General features: G+C 40.9%; 1 protein-coding gene across 1 annotated transcript; it reads left to right on the top strand.

Annotated features, from left to right (window-relative positions):
* Nucleotides 1-46: 46 nt before the first annotated feature.
* On the top strand, nucleotides 47-20,164 carry SPG21 (SPG21 abhydrolase domain containing, maspardin). Its single transcript, XM_032342869.1, has 9 exons — nucleotides 47-158; nucleotides 3,872-3,958; nucleotides 6,597-6,758; nucleotides 10,380-10,460; nucleotides 11,401-11,546; nucleotides 14,840-14,948; nucleotides 15,949-16,056; nucleotides 18,048-18,188; nucleotides 19,443-20,164. Exons 2-9 carry the CDS (start codon nucleotides 3,896-3,898, stop codon nucleotides 19,557-19,559), a joined length of 927 nt encoding a protein of 308 aa, XP_032198760.1. The 5' UTR covers nucleotides 47-158; nucleotides 3,872-3,895; the 3' UTR covers nucleotides 19,560-20,164.
* The last annotated feature ends 429 nt before the right edge of the window (nucleotides 20,165-20,593 follow it).

Here is a 20,593-nt window from a genome sequence, read left to right as displayed (position 1 = left end):
CCTCCAACTCGCCCCCACAGCTCGCGGCGCTTGCGGGTACTGAGTGCTCTAGCTGCCGGCGGTGAGCTGGGCCCAGCCACCCCCACGGCCCGCGCTCCTATTGGAGAGAAGAGCCGCCTCGGGGAAGAGGAAAAGGGACGTGGGGGAGGCCACGGCAGGTGAGGGGTGGGTGAGGGCCTGGGAAGCGGGGTGTGGGTGTGTGATGTGTTTAGGCTTGCAGGTGGGTGTGTATGTAGCGTGCGCGGCTGCCTCCGTTGGTGTGACTTTGTTTGTGTGGCCCCTAGTGGGCTGGTCCATGTGACCATGCACGTGATCGCACGTCCCTCTGTGTGTGTGTGTGTGTGTGTCTGTCTGTCTGAAGTCGAGTTTGGGTTCCTGACGTGGTCGGTGTACCTGTGACCCTGCCTTTTTGAGGCTTTCACGGTGGGACTGGGGTGGGGTGGGGTCTGTGTTTGGATCATCTGGGGTTAGGGTCGGAGGGGGCGCTGGACCAGAGCGTACTGCTGTAATCCGGTCCTGGGGATACACTGCTGCAGTCCAGGAATATGTTTTTCAACTTTTAAGAACTCTGAGCAGAAAGAAGCTAGTTATTTTGGAGATTGCACCTCAGTGACAAATGTCTTTGTCATTGCCAGGTGTGAGGGAGGTAGCAGGACCAGTGTTTTGCTTTTCCTCTTCTGGTTTTCCTGGGGAGTTATAAATTCTGCATTTATGCTGCTTCTTTGTCTCCTCGCGCAATGTTCCAGCTCCTTGTAGCTGAAAGACTCAAGAGACTCAGGAGTAACTTAATAGCTGTGTGCAAATTTCCAAGAGCTTTTATCCCAAGACAGCACAAGGTGAGGTGTCACCGAAGAAATGTCAGGTAGGCAGCTTTTCCTCCCATGAGGTTTAGACAATAATGGAGTAAGTTCCTGAAGAGAATAGGAATAAATCTGCCCCTGAAGAGATCTGAAAAAAGAATAGCTCTCTACTGGTGTGGTAATCTATGGAGACTTGCCCTTAAAAAAACCAGTTGGATCGCCTAGAGACCCTCAGGTTCTAATATTTACTTATTGCTGGTATTAATAATCACAGATTGTCCATATGTGGATCAACTACAGATTGAGATAAAGGATCCAAAAACCTCTGACTAGTTAAGCTGGTTATGTGACTTAAACATTCTTAAAGACAATCTCACTGATTGTAAACTGGCAGGTTCTGTTGAAACCCTGAGAGATAAGTGCATGAAATTCTTGGTGCACACTCAAAATTGGCGATTTTATTGTCTAGCACCTCAAGGGCTAGAGAGGACTGGGTGTCAAAAGCACTCCCTGAGGAGGGGTTTCTTTTTTTTTTTTTTTAAGATTTTATTTATTTATTTTTTTGAAGACAGAGATCACAAGTAGGCAGAAAGGCAGGCAGAGAGAGAGGAGGAAGCAGACTCTCCGCAGAGCAGAGAGCCCGATGTGGGGCTCGATCCCAGGACCCTGAGATCATGACCTGAGCTGAAGGCAGCGGCTTAACCCACTGAGCCACCCAGGTGCCCCAGAGGAGGGGTTTCTTTAGGCAAGATTGAGGCTGATGTCTGCAGCCCTTTTCCCACCAGCGTGAACAGGTGCTTTTGTTTTTGTGGAAGAATTGAATTGTGAGAGATCAAATCAGTCCACATTTGATCCTCATTCTTTCTTATTTAATACTGACCAGTTTGGTCGCAATCTCAGTTAACTTTTTTTTTTTTTTTTTTTTTTTTGGCCATATACAGAATGTTCCTCTTGTGACTTGGAAAAGTATACCCCTTTAGAGAATGAAAGAGAGCTAGGAGAACAAACTTCCTTTTCATACCACTCACAGCTGCTTTGCCTTTGCAGCAGTGAGTTGTTTTTTTTTTCCCCCACTTAGACGTCAGTTGGTCAAATGCAACATTTGGTATCTGTCTTACCTTTCATGTGCTGCCAAACTAGCACAAGTGTTAAAATCACTTGCCCCTACAAAAATGTAGTCACAGTTGGGTGGAATCTTTCCATCTAGTGAGATTAGTTATAAAAAGTTATAATACTGAGTTGGTTGTGAATAATACCGCGGACTGTGGTAAGGAACATCTTTCTACTTATTGCTGTGGGAAGAAGTGGATGACAGTGAATGTGTGTGCCCGTGTATAATCTGTATCTGTATGTGTATGATCTGTGTGTGATCTTTATGATAGTTTGGTTTGTACATTGCAGCCGATTCCAAAACTGAATAATTTGTCCCAAGTTTGACAAATCTAGAAGCTAACTATTTGGCTTTAAGGGCCTTAGGTGTTTTATAAACCTGCTGAGTAGATAAATGGCTTAGATTTTTTTTAACATGTTACTATTTGTTAAGAGAAAATGGATATGCAGAGAATGATTTTCTTTATTCCAGTATGAATTATAACTGCAGTTGTGCACACTGATTTCAGCTTAAGACTGGCTAATGATATTCTTGGTACTCTTTAGAACAAGTTATGATTTTAACATACTTTTCTAAAATCACCATCCTAGCCTTGAGAGAACAGACCATTATTACAATGTCAGGGTTGTAAGTCAGGTTTAGTAATGGATGTCTACATTTGCCATCTCCTTGGGGTTTAGTTTAGTAACCCCCCCAAGGTTAGAGGTAACTGTTAAGACTGTTAGTTCCTTGTACTCCCAAGACAGCAGATGTGGGAGGCCAAAAGGGAAGAGTTTCATTGGGTTTAGAGTCCCCAGCTCCTAGCCAGTCCAGAGAACCTCTAAAATGACAATTCGGAGTCAGCCCAGGAGTTAAGTCTAGTGGTCATGAACACATCCTAGCCCTAGTAGGAAATCCAGACTCACCCTAGGGGTAGAGGACAAGATGAACAGCAAGTATTTGAATCCTTCCAAATCAGTGGGTGGAAGTTCCTCATTTGGCAATAAGAATCTGCAACAGAGAGCTGTAATTTCAGTTTCTTATTATGACATAACACAGATGCTTTAGCAAAGAGGGGCAGCCTTTCAACTGAAGATGCCCAGCCAGTCCGAAGCTCTTACAGGGCTGAGTCAGAGGGAGTTTAGGATGGCCTGATCCAGTCTTCTTAGGACATAGTCATCCATTTTGTCAATGGGTAACACCTCTGTGCCAAGCCCTGTTCTAGACTTTGTCGTAGATGACAAAACAAGCCCAAAGAGGGTCAGGGACTTTTCCAAGGTCACAGAGCTATAAAAGCTAGAAATCACCAATTTTTTCTAAAGACAAATGTTTTGTTGCTAGATACAGTGCCATCAAGCCTATTCTGGTATTTTATCACAGATCTTTCAGAAGAGGTTATATCACTTTTAATCACACCAACGTGAACAGCAAATCTTCCTGTATTTTGCATTAAGTACTACATGTGAAGTTCTGAAGTTATATTCCACTAGAGTTAGATTTATGGCATTTTGTGAAGTGATCAGGAGGCACGCTTACATAACCTCCTTTCTCTAGTGTGGACTGTTCCCTATCATTCTACATCTTTGGTAAAATAGATTTCAAAGATACTGTCAACAGAGTTTGCAGTCATTTAACTAGGGCAGGCAGTCTGATGTCAGAAAAGACTCTTCCCTGCCTCTGGTCCTAGCTCTGTAATAGCCATGGGATCTCTGGTAAGTCATTTAAATTTTCTAGATTGGATTCTTCATCTGGAGGAACGAGGGAGTTGGAGTCATTATCTCTCAAGGGCCCTACCCTGCTCTATGACTATAGGATTTCACCAAATTGTTTTCTGTAGCTTAAGTATATACAAGAGGTAAAATAGTCCATTTCCTTGGTTTTACCATTTAAGGTATTGTTGGTATAGCTAGACCAGACTCTACATTTAGTTCTGATGTAAACATGAATTCTTGACGTGAAACATCACATGCTTTTATTTCAGGGTTAACCTCCATTTCAGCTAATCATGGGAGAGATTAAAGTCTCTCCTGATTATAACTGGTTTAGAAGTACAGTTCCCCTTAAAAAGGTATGTATGGTTTTACTACACCTCTTCTTCTCAAAATCTTGTGTTCTGTTTTTGTGACTGAGATGTTATGCCTTAGTAGTGTTTGAGAGTAAAAGGTCATTGCCAAGTATTGTGACTGTGGGCTGTAGAGCATAAAGTTCTCCCTTCTTTGTCAAGTGCAGTCAACTTTTGAGACTTATTCAAGAGTAAAAGTGGGTATAACTATACTCATTATTTTATAATTGCTTTTATGTATCCAAGCAAGCAGGAATATGTGTACTCCGTTTAGGGGAAAACTTGCAGTAACAGCAACTGCATAGTAAGTGTGGTCAGATTCTGTTATAAAGCCTTTTACTGTTCCTCAGATTTAAGATTTACTTTGGGTCACATTATAGGTCCTCTGTTTGCAGTGGTAGGCATCTTCAGGAAACCTTATTTGCCTGGAATGTCCAAAAACCCCAAGCACTTATATTGAAGTTTGACTGTTGTCTCTGAGTCCCCAAATAATCACAAATGTTTGGGGATCACACTAGACAAAAGCTAGTTAAGCCACAGAGCAAAATCTTTGCTGATCCCTTTGCAGAAGTATGAGAGTTACTGTGATCTGAAAATCTTCTGTGTCTCTATTATAATCATTTTGTCAGGGTAGACATCTGTGGAAGTACCATACAGGTTTGAATGAATAACAGAACTTTTCTCCATATAGAATTTGAGATACAGTTCTCCTCCAATTATAAACAGAGTATCTGCTATATAACCAGCAGTGTTGTAGAATTTCCCGGATCTTTTATGTAATTCTTTGAACGGTTTAACAAAGTGGGTAATGATGCCTATTTCATAGATGACAAAACTGATATCCAGAGAGGTTAACCTGTTAAAGGTCACACAGCCTGGTAGAGTCTGGATTAGAATCAAATTAATCTGGTTTCAAAGCCAGAAATACTTCACTGCTTAACAAAAGGAGCCTCCCTTCCTTCTTGTTCCCTGGGAAACACTGTCGTGCTAAAAGATAATTGGCTTCTGGGGTCCCTCTGCCTTGTCCCATCCCTGCAAGTAACTCATGTGAGCTCCTCTTGACGGACTCACTTTCTCAGTAAGCTGATCTCCAGACCCAAGACAACACCAGACTCACTGAAATATTCTTAAAAGTAGTTATAGCCAGTAGTTTCACTGATGTCATTTTCTCCAGACTGACCTCAGTCTGGTCCGCAAGTCATGATAAGTTTGCTTGAAATTTTGTGGTGCTAGATTTTAAATTACAAAGAGATACTGTGTCTTCTAAAATTATCAAATATAATTCTGACAGATTTGCCATTTAGGGAACTCTGAGAACATTGAAGTGATAAACTTATTCCAAATGGATTATTGGAATAATTTCCTAGAAAATCTTGGAGATCTGAATATCTTATCTCATATGAATGTTATTACTACAGGATCGGGATTTACTGTGTGTACTGTCAAAAGCCATTAAGAGATTTTCATCACAATCATAACAAAAACAAACAAACCAAAAAAACCCAAAAAACAATGAAAAGCAAAATGGTGAGTGGCAAAATACAAAGGGCAAAAACACAGGTATGAGTATTATTGTCATCATCTCTGAGCTGGGGAAGTCCAAAAGCGAATTGTTAGGGTCCTCTGGACATTACCTTGCCTCATTTGTCTGCTCCCAGTGATATCTGTGATCTCAGTGACCCCCTGGGCCCACAGCACTGCCAGCTAGGAGCTCTCCGAAAACAGAACCTGGAGACCTTGAGATTTTTAATGGCAAACTGACATAAATATTGATTTGCATTGGCAAAAGTTCAGGCAGTAAATGTACTTTTCCAAATCCCACCAAAAAGTGAGCCAGAGAAAACAAAAATGATTACTCAGTGAATAATACTGATATCTAACACTCACTGAACACAATATATCTGCCAGACTCAGCACTGAGCACCTGACTTGACTCAGCTTATTTAATGCTCATCTTTTTTCCCCTGCTGGGTTAAGAACTACTAATTCAAGAGGGTTTCTGAGGCTCCCTACCCTTTTTTCCCCAGAAAGACAGTTTCTCTCTCTGCCGACTCCCCACACCTGACTGACTGGTTTGAAACATTCTCCCAGGACAGGGACACCTACAGCTGCGGCCTCCTTCCTCTCTAGCAAGAGTCTCCCGCCTCAGAGGCATGGTCTGGATCAGCTTCCAGAACCATCTCCTGAGTGTGACCATCTCTCCCTAGTTTGTCTGAGAGCCTGGAGTCTTTTCTCCCCTCTGGACAGAGCTGGAGAATGACTTTGCAAATTGCCTCCTACACACACACAGCCAGAAGTATGGGAAAGAAATAAGATACCATATACAGAATTTGCTGTTTAATGGTAAACAGAATAGGGCTTCATATAATCATGGATGGGAAAGAAAATTAAAAACTGATTTCTGAAAAAAAGCAGCTCTTTGGAAGAGTATGAAGCAGTTCTGTGTAATATGTTAGCACTGAAGAGGGAAAAAGAGACCAAAGCAGTTTATTATACATGCTAATCTGGTGTGATCCCCAGGGAACCTTGTTAACAACCAAGGCAGTGACATTAAAATTGTCAGAGAAATTGCAGTATAAAGTAACAGTATAAAACCAAATCCATAAGCTTTTCCTTTTTTCTTTTCTTCTAACTTTCCCTCCAGATTATCGTGGATGATGATGATAGTAAAATATGGTCGCTGTATGATGCGGGCCCCAGAAATATCAGGTGTCCTCTGATCTTTCTCCCCCCTGTCAGTGGAACCGCTGATGTGTTTTTCAGGCAGATCTTGGCGTTGACCGGCTGGGGTTACCGGGTTATAGCTGTAAGTATTATTGGGTCAGTATTACAATTCATGTCCACATTTCCTGGGTTTTTTTTGTATGTGTGTGCTTCTGTTTCTGACGAACTATAGTAATGGTCCATGTTTTTGGTGTCTTGTTTTTTGTTTTTAATGGAAGGAAGACACTTTTTTTTCTTTTCTTAAATGTGAAATGAAATCTTTTGAAGGAAGGCTGTACAGTACACGGACACACAGAGAAGCAAAGGGAACAGACCTCTGTGGAAACCTCTGTGCCCAGCTTTTACGTAGATTGTCTTAAGTCTGAACAGTAGGAAGCATCAGCCTTGTTTACAGATGAGGAAATGGAGGTTCAGGTCATTTGGGTGATCGTGGCAGGTCATGGCCACTAGGGGGTGTAGGGAGAACCAACCGGAGTCTTCTGACTCTATTTCCCCTCCTAGTTCATGACCCCACTGCTTCCAGAGGAGATGAATGTGCACTCTCCCACAGAAAGGGGTCTGCTAACACTCGGGTAACTGAAAGCTTGCTTTAATGTAAGTCTTCAACAGTTGAGATGAGGTTTATTCATTATAATGCTCATAATCTCAGCATTTGGTTAAGTTTTCTGTTTTTGTTATTTTATTACTGAGTTTGGACTAAATCTAGTTTCTGGTTTTGTTCTCAAATCCCTTCTGGGAGAGCAGCGTAGGTGAAGAAGTCACTGTTGTTTGTGACTAGTTTTGTGGCATGCCCGGACTGCGTAACAGTGGAGGCTGGTCTCCTGGCTTCCTGGGATGGAGAGACTCTGCGGCTTTGAGCAGGCAGTTGTTTCTGGGAGCTGGAATAGTAACACCTAAACAGGTCTCCCTGTGGGAGTATTGCTTTTACTATTTTATTTACTGTCTGAAGGAGAGAAAACTCTGACCAGATCTCTTCTCTTGGAAGGTAACTGAAAATTCTACTGGGTTTACCACCAACTAGGGCCACATAAAACAAATCCCAGTTCTTCCTCCTGACAGCCCTTCTGGAGAAAACCAGTTACTATCAGCACCGCCCGCTGCCTTCCCCCAAGGTCTTTTCTTCCCGGGCAAAATTCTCCACATTCTTTAATCATTCCTCATATGGTGTGTTTTGAGTCTCTGCAACATAATCCTCCCTTGTTCTGGGTTTTCATAAATTCCTCTTGGTGGACAGCATTTTAGGAGAGCAAGATGGCCGCTGCAGCCCAGGACACGGTAGTAGCTTTCCTGGTGGCCGCTGTTAATCAGCCAGGGATGGAGGAGACTGAGTGGCCGCAGGCTTTTCTCTCACTTTAGAGCACTATCTGAAGTTGACTGTGTTTTTATTGCTCCTAACTGGCAGGTCATGCTTGCTTTACCTTCCAGATGGGTACTTCTTTTAGCCCTCAAGCTTCTTGACATGGGATTTCCTTATTTCATTAGCTAGATAAAGAATAAAGAAAAGTCCAGGGGTGACTGGCTGGCCCATTTGGTGGAGCATGTGACTCTTGATGTCGGGGTTGTGGGTTGAGCCCCACGTTGGGTGTAGAGATTTCTTAAAAATAGACAGAAAAGGCCAATGGTGACTTCAAAGCTACTTTGTCCTTATGTGCCTAATTCCATGAGGTTTTAAAATGTACTAGATATTTGTTAGTATCTCACAGTTAAAAGGCACAGGCCCTTTTCTCATTTAAATTTTTATTGAGGTAACTACAGAGTCACATGCAGTTGCCAAAAAATAATACAGAGCTGTCCCTTTTATTCTTTGCCCAGTTTCTCCCTGTGGTAACATTTTACAAAACTATAGTAGGATATCATAACCAGGGTATTGATTAATACAGTCCACTGATCTTACTCTGATTTCTAGTTTTACTTGTACTCGATTGTATATATTTATGTGTATGTCTGTGTTAAGTTGTATACAATTTTATTACCTATCTAGGGCATAGATATCTTTAAATTAAAGGCTCCATAAAAATACCTTCTTGGGGCACCTGGGTGGCTCAGTCATTACGCATGACTTTGGCTCAGGTCTTACTCTCTGAGTCCTGGGATCAAGCCCCATATCGGGCTCCAGGCTCTGCATTGAGTGGGGAATCTGCTTGTCCCTCTCCCTCTGCTTCTCCCCTCCACTCACGCAGGCATGCGCTCTCCAGACTCTTTCAAATAAATAGATAAAATCTTTTTAAAAAAAAATATGTCTTCGTGAGGCACCTGGGTGGCTCAGTTGGTTAAGTGTCTGCCTTCAGCTCAGGTCATGATTCCAGCCCCATGTCAGGCTCCTTGCTCAGTGGGGAACCTGCTTCTCCCTCTCCCTCTGCTGCTGCTCCCCTGCTTATGCTCTCTCTGTCAAATAAATACATTTTTTTAAATGTAAATTTAAAATATATATATATATATCATCTTCTTTCTTTTCTATCATCTGACTCAAATTCTCAAATTTTCTCCTAGGGAGAGGCTCTTTTCCATCCTGTCAGAATAGTGGAATCTTACCTACAAATGAAATTTTTAATAGTAAAAGTAACATAATTCCATCAGGTCTAAAATTATCCTATTATATACTTGGCAGTATCTATTCCAGCGATTTGTTAGTGATAGAATGAATCTAAGTACTTAAAACAACCAGCCTGTCAGGCATCATTTACTTATTTTTTTTTTAAAGATTTTATTTATCTATTTGACAGAGAAACAGAGATCACAAGGAGGCAGAGCAGCAGTCAGAGAGAGAGAGAGAGAGAGAGAGAGAGAAAAGGGGAAGCAGGCTTCCTAGTGAGCAGGGAGTCCGATGTGGGGCTTGATCCTAGGACCCTGATGTCTTGATCTGAGCCGAAGGCAGAGGCTTTAACCCACTGAGCCACCCAGGTGCCCCTCATTTGCTTACTATTAAAGAGAGGGCAATTCTTAGGTGACAAGCTAGAATACCCTCAAGGGACTTAGTGACTTGTATTTCTTTTCCTCCTCCTCATCGGAATTCATAAGCTACTTAGGGTCAAGCACCATACTTCTTTGGTCACAAAAGTACAAGAAATCGGAATGACTAAGTCAATTAAAAAAAGAGGAACAGGGGCACCTCGGTGGCTCAGTGGGTTAAGGCCTCTGCCTTCGGCTCTGGTCATGATCCCTGGAATCGAGCCCTGCATTGGGCTCTCTGCTCTGCGGAGAGCCTGCTTTCTCCTCTCTCTGCCTGCCTCCCTGCCTGCTTGTGATCTCTCTGTGTCAAATAAATAAATGAAATCTTAAAAAAAAAAAAAAAAAGAGGAACAGTTTTATTGAATACTCCCTTTAAGCCATGCTACCAAAAAAAGAGGGAATTCTCCCCAGACAGAATTTTATTTAGAGCCATAATTTAGAATTAAGGTAGATTTAAGGGCAAACAGTATTTCTTTACTTGGAAGGGTTCGGCCCTGTTCATCCATGAACCTCAGAGTTTCTTAGCTGTTTGGGAAGGAAATAGATGTGAATTGAAATTGTTATTCAGTTTCACTAGTGTGCTATTTATTAAATTGGTCTGTTAGGTTAAATGTGAATTTCAAAGTTTAGAAGAAGGTGAGAGCTTATTTTCACATAGTTTGAATAAGGAGGACAGCTTAAGCAAATGAGAAGTGCTGTTATGGGAGTCCTAAATTTTTCATTTGTATATAGTTATTAATTATTGTTATTCCAGTTGCAGTATCCAGTTTATTGGGACCATCTCGAATTCTGTGACGGATTCAGAAAACTTTTAGACCATTTACAACTGGATAAGGTGAGTCCCCTGAAACTAATTATTTAAATGTGATTTTAATGCAACATTTACATTGGAAAGGGTAGTGTTACCTTTCATTTAAGTGGTAGTTCTTTTGAGATATAATTCACATACCATATAATTTACCCTTTTAAAGTGTGTGACTAGGATTTGTAATATAGTCACAGATAGAGGCAACCATCAACACAATCAACTTCAGGAAATTTTTTGTCACCCCAAAAAGAAACCCCATAGTCATTAGCCGTCACTCCTGACCCTTCCTCCCGCTGGCCCTGGCTACTTAATCTACTTTCTGTCTGTGTAAATGTACCCTTTCTGGGTATTTTGTATAAATGGAATCATGCAATATTCATCTTTTCTAACTGAGTTGTTCAACTTAGCATAGTGTCTGCACAGATCATCCTAGTAGTAGCCTGTTATCCGTACTTCGTATTCCTCTTTATGGTCAAATAATATATATATCCCGTCGGGTAGGTGAACCACATTGCATTTATCCATTTGTCAGTTGAGGCACGTTTGGATTGTTGCATTGCTTGGCTGTTAGAAATAACACTGCTCTGAACATTCGTGTGCAGGTTTTTGTGTGGACATACATTTTTAGTTCTCTCAAGTATGTACCTAGGGGTAGAATTATCAAATCACAATTTTCTTAAACATAAATTACTAAATGGCTTCATTTTCTAGTGCAACCTATAGGTAATGTTTTTTCTTTTTTTTACCTTGTATTTGTGTACACAAATTGTTTTCTTGACGGTATGTGTCTAAATTGTATTTAAATACAGTGTTTCCTAAATGTTGAACTGCTACGGTTATTTCATCTAAGACTAGTGATGACATTATATTCTTTGCTTGGTGATAACTAAAACAACTTTTTTGAGGGGTATTTATGTTCAGGATTGATTATTGTTTTAGTATCCTTCTTGTATTTGTTTGCAATTAGGTTCATCTTTTTGGGGCTTCTTTGGGTGGCTTTTTGGCCCAGAAATTTGCTGAATATACACACAAATCTCCCAGAGTCCATTCCCTCATCCTCTGCAATTCCTTCAGTGACACCTCTATCTTCAACCAAACTTGGACTGCAAACAGGTAAGAATGTAAACATTTGGCCAAAATTATGACTTTCGTTCAGTAGAATTTTTTAAAATGCAGATTTTGGGGGTTTTTTTTGTTGCACTAAGGAAACTACCCTGGCTTTTAAAATTAGAAACAGTCAGGGCACCTGGTGGTTAAGGGTCAGCGCTCCGCGCAGGTCATTATCCTGGGGTCCTGGGATCAAATCGCATATGGGGCTCCTGCTCAGCAGGGAACCTGCTTCTCCCCTGTCTCTGCCTGTCTGTCTCTCATGAATAAATATATAAAATCTTAAAAAAAAAAAAAAAGAAAGAAAGAAACAATCAGAGGCACCTGGGTGGTGCAGTCATTTGGGCTTCCAAATCTTGGTTTGGACACAGGTCGTGATCTCAGGGTTGAGATCAAGCCCCGCATCGGGATCTGTGCTCAGGGTGGTTGTCTGCTTAAGATTCTTTCTCTTTCTTGGGGCACCTGGGTGGCTCAGTAGGTTAAAGCTTCTGCCTTTGGCTCAGGTCATGGTCCCGGGGTCATGGGATCGAGCCCTGTGTCGGGCTCTCTGCTCGGCAGGGAGCCTGCTTTCCTCTCCTCTCTCTGCCTGCCTCTCTGCCTGCTTGTGATCTCTGTCAAATGAATAAAATCTTTAAGGAAAAAAAAAAAAGATTCTTTCTCTTTCTGCCCCTCCCACTTGTTCTCTTTCTCTCTCTCAAAGAGATAAATAGATAAATCTTAAAAAAAAATTTTTTTAAATAAGTAAAATTAGAAACAATCACCTTTGCAAAAAAAAAAAAAAAGCTGGAATGCACTCTGAATTCAGCTATTTCTCCTATTCTAAATTATTGTTTAGCTTTGTTCAATGTACATTCATGTGCTCTTACAGTATTAGTTACACAGAGCCTGTAGAACTAATACAGTGTTCTGCTTGTTCCACTTACTATTTTGCTGTATATCGACTGACACAGTTTCTTTAGGCATATGGCTTCCCCTTATTCTTCGTTCTACTGTAAATCTTTGTACAAATCACTTTTTTCCCTTCCCTTTCTGGGTTATTTCCTTGAGATGTGTTTCCAAAAATAGAGGGAATAGAACATTTAGTCTGTCAGCAGACATTTTGCACATCATGACACGTTAACGGTCACTTCAGCTTCCAGAACAATGAAAATGGTGGAATGATTTGTGGGGCAACCAGTGGGGGGCTTGTTTCCTTTGAACCATCCCTTCATTGAAGATAACATTTCAAGTAGTTTGATCTGTATGTAATAGTCACCTTAAAGCTGACTTAATGTTGTTTCTTTCATTGCTAGTGAGGCTAGGCTCTACCCTTTAAAAAAAAAAAAAAAGAAGAAGAAAAGAAAAGAAAAAAAGGCCCAGTGAATATACATACCTGTATGACCAGGTTGATTTTCCCCGAATGCTATAGGTAAACATTGTTTTCATGATTTTCACATCTCTTTAAAATTGAAGGGGCAGCTGGCTGGCTCAGTTGGTAAAACATGCAATTCTGGATTTCTGGGTCCTGGGTTTGAGTCCCACATTGGGCGTATAGCTTACTTATAATAAAAATGGTACTCTGGTCTTTTTAAAAACTATTCCTGATGTTATCTCAGCAGTTTGCTGAGCAATTGTGCAATAATACATTAGCAGCAAAGAGTTCATGTCCAGACAAGGCACTAAAGCTCATTGATTATTTTTGATGATTTTAATGTTGTTTTAATTGCCAGAAGCCTAGACTGCCCCTACTTTGTTTTCTTTTTATTTTTGTTTTTTTCATTGTTTAGGCACCACACCCAAAGCTCTTGGAATCCCTCCTTAATACTTACCACCAGGCTCACCCATCCCCCCACCCCCTCCCTTTCAAAACCCTCGGTTTGTTTCTCAGAGTCCACAGTCTGTCTTGGTTTGTCTCGCCCTCCATTTTCCCCCAGTTCATTTTTCCTTTCCTTTTCCTCCATAAGTTGGGTGTTCATCCTTTTCGATGGAGGCATAATATTCCGTTGTATATATGAACCATATCTTCTTTGTCCAGTCATCTGTTGAAGGGCATCTTTCCACAGTTTGGTGACTGTGGACATTGCTGCTATGAGCATTGGGGTACATATGGCCCTTCTTTTCACTACATCTGTGTCTTTGGGGCAAATACCCGGTAGTGCAATTGCAGGTCATAGGGCAGCTCTATTTTTAATTTCTTAAGGAATCTCCACACTGTTTTCCAAAGTGGCTGCCCCTACTTTGTGCTTCTGCATGTGAGCTATATTTTCTCAGGTATCTGAGTGCTTGCTACATGCCACACATTGAGGCTACAGGGGCAGGCAAAGACAACAGGATCTGCCCCTCACAGGGGGTACCTAGGCAGTATCACCTTGAGAAGATGTGGAAGCCGTAGGAGGCGGGACGGAGAAAGGTAATGAAAGATGGCCAGCTGTGCTTGTTGAGGGAAGCTCAGCTAATTTCCAGCAAGCCATTCCATGGAGAGAACATGCGTCAGAACGTAGTCTGCTCCTTTTATAAGTCATTTCTAGCATAGGTTTAAAGAAAGTAGTATTTGCCCTAGACAATGGCTGTCAGCATTTGTAATTAATGTAACAAATACCAACTAAAAATCACATACAGAAATTCGTAGATTGAATTGCTTTGAATTAGTCCAGTTGAATCTGCTTGTAGCAAACTTCGGGAGGTACAATAACTCTTTCATTTTGCTATTTTGAAATATCAGTCATTCAAAAGGTGATAGAAACCTGAAGGTTGAGATCTTAAGGTTTCAGTTTTCTTTTTTTTTTTCCCTTAAGATTTACTTACTTATTTCAGAGGGTGAGGAGGGTAGAGGGAGAGGAAGAATCTCCAGTAGGCTCCCTGCTGAGCACAGAGCCCAAGGCAGGGCTTAACTCCCATGACCCTGAGATAGTGACCTGAGCCAAAATCAAGAGCCTGCCACTTAACTGACTGAGCCACATAGGTGCCCCAAGTTTTCAGTTTTCTAAAGGAAATAGTTTAGCCATTAGAAATAAAGCCAATTAGTTAAAACAAAATCTCAGAATTATCAAAATGTCTACCAAGGTATTTGAAATACTGCTTATAATTATTCTAAATCCTCAAATAAAACTTTGATCATATTAAACCATAACTCTTTGGGAGCTTGGGAAAATATATGTAAAAACAAGATGCTTCAAAAGCAGCTGTTTGGAAGAAGAGACCAGCTCTTTTTATCTTTAGATCCTAAGTACCTAGCTAATACAAAGCTATAGTAGTGAATGGAATATTTGCTATTTTTATGTAGTCTTGCAGATTTAAATTACCAGATCTTTGTTTTACAGCTTTTGGCTGATGCCATCATTTATGCTCAAAAAAATCGTTCTCGGAAACTTTTCATCTGGCCCAGTGGACCCTATGATGGCTGATGCTATTGATTTTATGGTGGACAGGGTAAGGATCATGGCATTTGAAGGGGGCCACCTTGTACTAGGAATTTTCATGTCTTCTTGGTTCCTGATTATCTGTCTGTCTCATTGAGTATGTATTAGAGATGTTTGTTAAGCAGTCTTCCATATTTACTTTAGTACATCAACAGATATTAACTGCTGGTAAGTAATTCATCAGAATCACTTGAGGGGAGCTTTTAAAAATACAGATTCCGGGGACGCCTGAGTGGCTCAGTTGATTAAGCCGCTGCCTTCAGCTCAGGTCATGATCCCATCGTCCTGGGATCGAGTCCCACATCGGGCTCCTTGCTCAGCGGGAGCCTGCTTCTCCGTCTCCCTCTGCCTGCCACTCTGTCTGCCTGTGCTCACTCTGACAAATAAATAAATAAAAATCTTTAAAAAAAAAAAAAAAAATACAGATTCTGGAGGCACCTGGCTGGCTCAGCTGGTAGAACGTGCGGCTCTTGATCTCGGGGTTAGCATGGAGCCTACTTTAAAAAAAAAAAAAAAAAGAAAGAAAGAAAGAAATACAGATTCCAAAGCCTCGCCAGCCCATTGAACTGGAATCCCTGGGCATTGGGTCTGAGAATTTATATTTTTACTCTACTCCCCGCCCCCCATTCTCCTCCCTGAGGGAGTCTGAAGTAGCGAGTCTACACACTTGCAGTTAAGGGGCTATGGGGCTAGATGATTTTCGTGAGGTCTCTTCCAGCTCCAAAATCTCTTAAAAATGTTGATCTGTCAATGTGGGGCTTTGGAAAATGGCTTGCTGCCCACAGGCACCTGATTGAAGAGGCACAGGTTGAAGGTTACTGAATGCCCAGAACAGCGCCACCAGCTGGGAAGCCCAGTGCTGGTCTCCCGGGTACATCGTATTTCCTCACAGATGACCTGGCCCTCCACACATGATGCCACCTTTCTAAGCACAGATATCAGCTGTGGATTTAATGTAAACGTGAGGCACAAAATTAATCCAAATACTTTGCCTGTGTTTCTTCCTGCAGCTGGAAAGTTTGGGGCAGAGTGAACTGGCTTCAAGACTTACCCTGAATTGTCAAAATTCTTACGTGGAACCTCATAAGATTCGGGACATCCCTGTGACCATTATGGATGTAAGCTTCCTTTTAAGTAAAATAGATGCTTTACCTTTTTAAATGTATATATCAAGAGCTTCCTCATACTTATTTTATAATTTTTCAGTATGCCTCTTCAAATGCTGCCTTGGATTTTTTTTTTTTTTTTTTTTTGGGACAGCCCACCCCCCAGCTTTTTCAGTTCTAAAACAGTCAATTTATTGCTTATCCCATATTTTCCCTGGTAGGAGTAACACCCTTGAAATCAGAATAAACATAAACAGGCATGGTGGTCCTTACCCATTTTGATGTATTTTTTGCTGTTGTCATCTCCAGATATGTGCAGCGAAGAAAAGTTGCCTCACAGGGCAGAGAATCAAGAATTCCATAAAGTCTAATAGGCACAAAAGCTTGCTTCTTATATTTTTTGAGTTGTGGTTGAATATACATAATGAAATTTACCATTTTAACCATGTTTATGTGTACACCACCGTCCATTTCCAGAACTTTTCATCATCCCAGACTGAAACTCTGCACCCATTAAGCACTAGCTCACCAGTCCCTCCTCCTCCCAGACCCTGGTAACCAATATTACATATTATATATAATATTATATACTATCTCTATGTATTTGACTAGTCTGTGTACCTCATGTCAGTGGAATCTTATAATACTTGTACTTCTGTGTCTTGCTTATTTCACTTAGCAGAATGTCTTCAAAGTTTATTCCTGTTATAGCATGTTAAAGGCTGAATAATAATTTTCTTTTAGTATATACCACATTTTATTTATGAAGTCATCTGTTGATGGGCATTTGGGTTATTCTACCATTTGACTATTAAGAATCATGCTGCTCAGAGTATTGATGTATGAATGTGTCTGTTTGAATGCCTACTTTCACTTCTTTTGGGTCTGTACCTAGAAGTAAAATTGCTGAGCCATATGGTGATTCTGTGTTTAACTTTTTGAGGAACCATGATACCATCTTCCACAGCGGCTATACCATTTTACATTCCCACCAGCAACGCACAAGAGTTCCAGTGGTTCCGTATCCTCCCCAACACTTGTTATTTCCTGTTTTTTTTTTTTTTTATAATGGCCATGCTAATAGATGCAAAGTGGTATTCCATTGTGTTTTGGCTTATTTGTTTTAAATCATGTAACTTGCATACCATGTAACTTTGCCTCATAAATGGATTTATTGCTAAAATCAACATGTTTTTAAGAATTGATTTTTGTCAGGAAATTAGCCATTACAAGTATGTAAATAATAATTTCTCATTCTCAACTGGAATCTCTACATTCTCACATTTGCCATGACAGAACGAGGTTTTCAGTACTCTTGGTAAAATATTTGGTCCTCAGTACATTTGCACTGCTTGCCCATTTTTCCAAACTGAGCTCACCACTTGGGTACATGGTCACTGAAAACGGTGTATAAGCTTCAGCACATTGGAGATGCTTTTTATGTGTGCTTCATTTAAAAAATTACTTTTTGAAAGCTTATTTGCTTGTATGTACACATAAGTTTAATTGGGCATTAAAAGATGTCTAGAATCATATACTCCAAACTGCTAACAATGGCTCCCCCAGGAAAAGATCTGGACTTTTTCTTATACTCTTAAAAAATTTTTTTGGTTTTTTTTTTTCTACTGACCATATACTACTTATGTAACTGTTTTTAGGTAATAAAGTAAAAGTTCTTTTGGGATTTTAGTGATCTTTTTGAAATTAATTGGCTTTCACTATTAATATTCTTTTAGTTTAGTCAGCTGTGTTTGAGGAGAAAAAATTCATGACATGATTTTCCCCCAGTGAATGCAAGAGATGTTTGACAACAGAATCTGTAGCTTATGTTGGAGTTAGAAGTCACCAGGGATGAGTAGGAGATGGCCTGGGGTTCAGCAGTGTCTCTTCACAAGCAAGAAATGCTTTGGGAGGCATGTTCCACAATGTGCAAAGAACATACTAAAATACTGGTAAGCTTCAGCTTTGTGGTTTTTTGTTTTTTGGGTTTTTTTTTTTTGAAGGTATTTGACCAGAGTGCACTTTCAACCGAGGCTAAAGAAGAAATGTACAAACTGTATCCTAATGCCCGGAGGGCTCACCTTAAAACAGGAGGCAATTTCCCATACCTGTGCAGAAGTGCAGAGGTGAATCTTTATGTACAGGTAAGTCCCAGCTTGGAAGCCAGAGCACTTTGAATGCAAAGTGTATGGTTTGAAACATAAAGCTATTTTTCTTTTCTTTTCTTTCTTTCTTTTTGATGGTAGAGTAAGAGAACTACAGAGTTCTCTGTAGGAATGAGGCATTCACTTGAAAAAGGTGGTTTACATTAATAATTTAGAGCAGAATTCAGCTGGGTATATTAGAGACAGTTGAGTGACTCTTTGCCTACGTCTCTTTTCTAAGAAGAGCAGGTTCACATCCACACATACCGAAGTAGCCACATCCTATGATGTGACCTTGCCTCCTAAATACAGTAAATTCAGTCAGAGCAGAACACCTTCATGAAGCAGCTTTCTGATCCATTTCTGATGCATTTAAAAAAAAATACACACAGGGAAGGGCGCTTTGCTGGTTCAGTCAGAAGAGCATGCAACGCCTGATCTCGGGGTTGTGAGTTCGAGCTCCACGTGGAGTGTAGAGATTACTTAAATAAATAAAACTTAAAAAAAAAAAAGCGCGTACACACACACACACACACACACACACACACACTGCCCCTTCACCCTCTACCCAAATGGGCTTAATTAAAATAGTGAGAAATTATTGCTTTGGTAGTTTGGCAAGAAGTATCAAGAGCTTCAAAACCCAGTCACGTCTTTTAGTCCTGTCATCTGCTTGTGGCAGTGGATCCTAAGGAGAGGACCCGAAATTCACAAAAACTCGAGACAGTCATCACGGTCTTACTCAGAACAGCAGAGGATGGGAAGGACCTGAGTCACAGCAGCAAAGTAGGAGGGTAAACACCTACTCACAGAGCAGCGCGCCACCGTTGAAAATGCTGATGAGGAGTTTATAGGAACTTTATAGAGACTTGTAACACAGGAAATAGGGAGCAAGGATCCCACATTGGGGTTTTTTCAAAATACCTCTTTGACTTTCCTGTGCTTTCTAACTTTTCTGTAATCGACATGTGTTCCTCTGTAATTTTATTTTATTTTATTAAGATTTTTTTTTATTTATTTGACAGAGATCACAAGTAGAGAGGCAGGCAGAGAGAAAGGGGGAAGCAGGCTCCCCACTGAGCAGAGAGCCGGATGTGGGTCTCAATCCCAGGACCCTGAGATCACGACCCAAGCCAAAGGCAGAGATCTAACCCACCGAGCCACCCAGGCACCCCTGTTCCTCTGTAATTTTAGAAGTACAAAACATTTCTGTGCTGTCGTGGCATTGAAAATAACAATCCTGTGTTTCCATAGATCCATTTGCTGCAATTCCACGGAACCAAATACGCAGCCATTGACCCGTCAATGGTCAGCGCTGAGGAACTGGAGGTGCAGAAAGGCAGCCTTAGCCTCAGTCAGGAGGAGCAGTAGCTGCGGCGTCGCCTGTTGATGACGAGCGGTCCAGAGAGTTCTTGTACAATCAGCGGTGTGAGTGCCTGCTGGGCAGCCACCTCGTTCCGTGGTCAGGTTCGCCGGTGATCACTGTGTTTGGAAGTAGGACTGTTTGTCATCTTTGTGACAGGCGGCAGCTCTTCTGAGCCAGTGTAACTGTTTTGTTTTTTTTAGCTTTTGAATTTGAGGAAGTACTTTTGAAGACTCCCATTTTAAGAATTGTGAAAATTTTGCTACCAAAAGTCTTCTCACCACCATGTTCTTAAGGGAATGTTAATTTCTGAGGTTTGGGGTTTTGTGAGGTTATTTTTTTCTTTTTCCTTTTACTTTCTTTCCTCCTCTCTTTCTTTTTATGATATTTGCTGTAAATGCTGCACATCCAGATTGTGTGTTGGAAGGACATTGGTTATTTTTATGCTTTCTTGGTCATAACCATTATCACAAGTGCCAAGGCTCTCTGTCACCCTACCGTTTGCTCTCCTGCAAAGTCAACTACTTCTAATTTCCGGTTAAGCAGATCATTTTCGGTTTTATCTGTTGTCTTTCTAGCCATTACAGTCATTTGGAATAAAAATTCAATTTCAGTGAGTGGCTTTGGTGATTACTATAGCTGCCCAACTGGGCTACATAGACCTAGGACTTTCTGAGAAGCAGGCCATTGTGTCGTTGGCCAGTCCTTTGTGACATAGGTAAGTTACCTAATCTCACTAAGGTGCGTGTGTTCCTTGTCAAGTAACGGTAGCCCTTATTTACTGAGCTGTTAGTATGTGCCAGGTACTTTTCATAGGTTCTTGTCTCCTCCTCAGTAGGAATGTCTCTTAAATCTCTTGTAGAATGTAAATTCCAAATTTTTTTTTTTTCTTGCCATTACTCTGTAGAAGAAACAGGCTCATTTGCTCTATAGAATTCCCCACGGCCTGGATTTTGCTGATTGCAGCCTCACAGTGTCCTTTAACTTGTTTCTGTGTCCCTGGTATTTGCCCTAAACTGGCAGTTACATTTAAAGGATCATT

Source organism: Mustela erminea, chromosome 5 (genome assembly GCF_009829155.1).
Source record: "Mustela erminea isolate mMusErm1 chromosome 5, mMusErm1.Pri, whole genome shotgun sequence".
NCBI lineage: Eukaryota > Metazoa > Chordata > Mammalia > Carnivora > Mustelidae > Mustela > Mustela erminea.
This window is presented reverse-complemented; position numbering and strand designations above follow the sequence as displayed.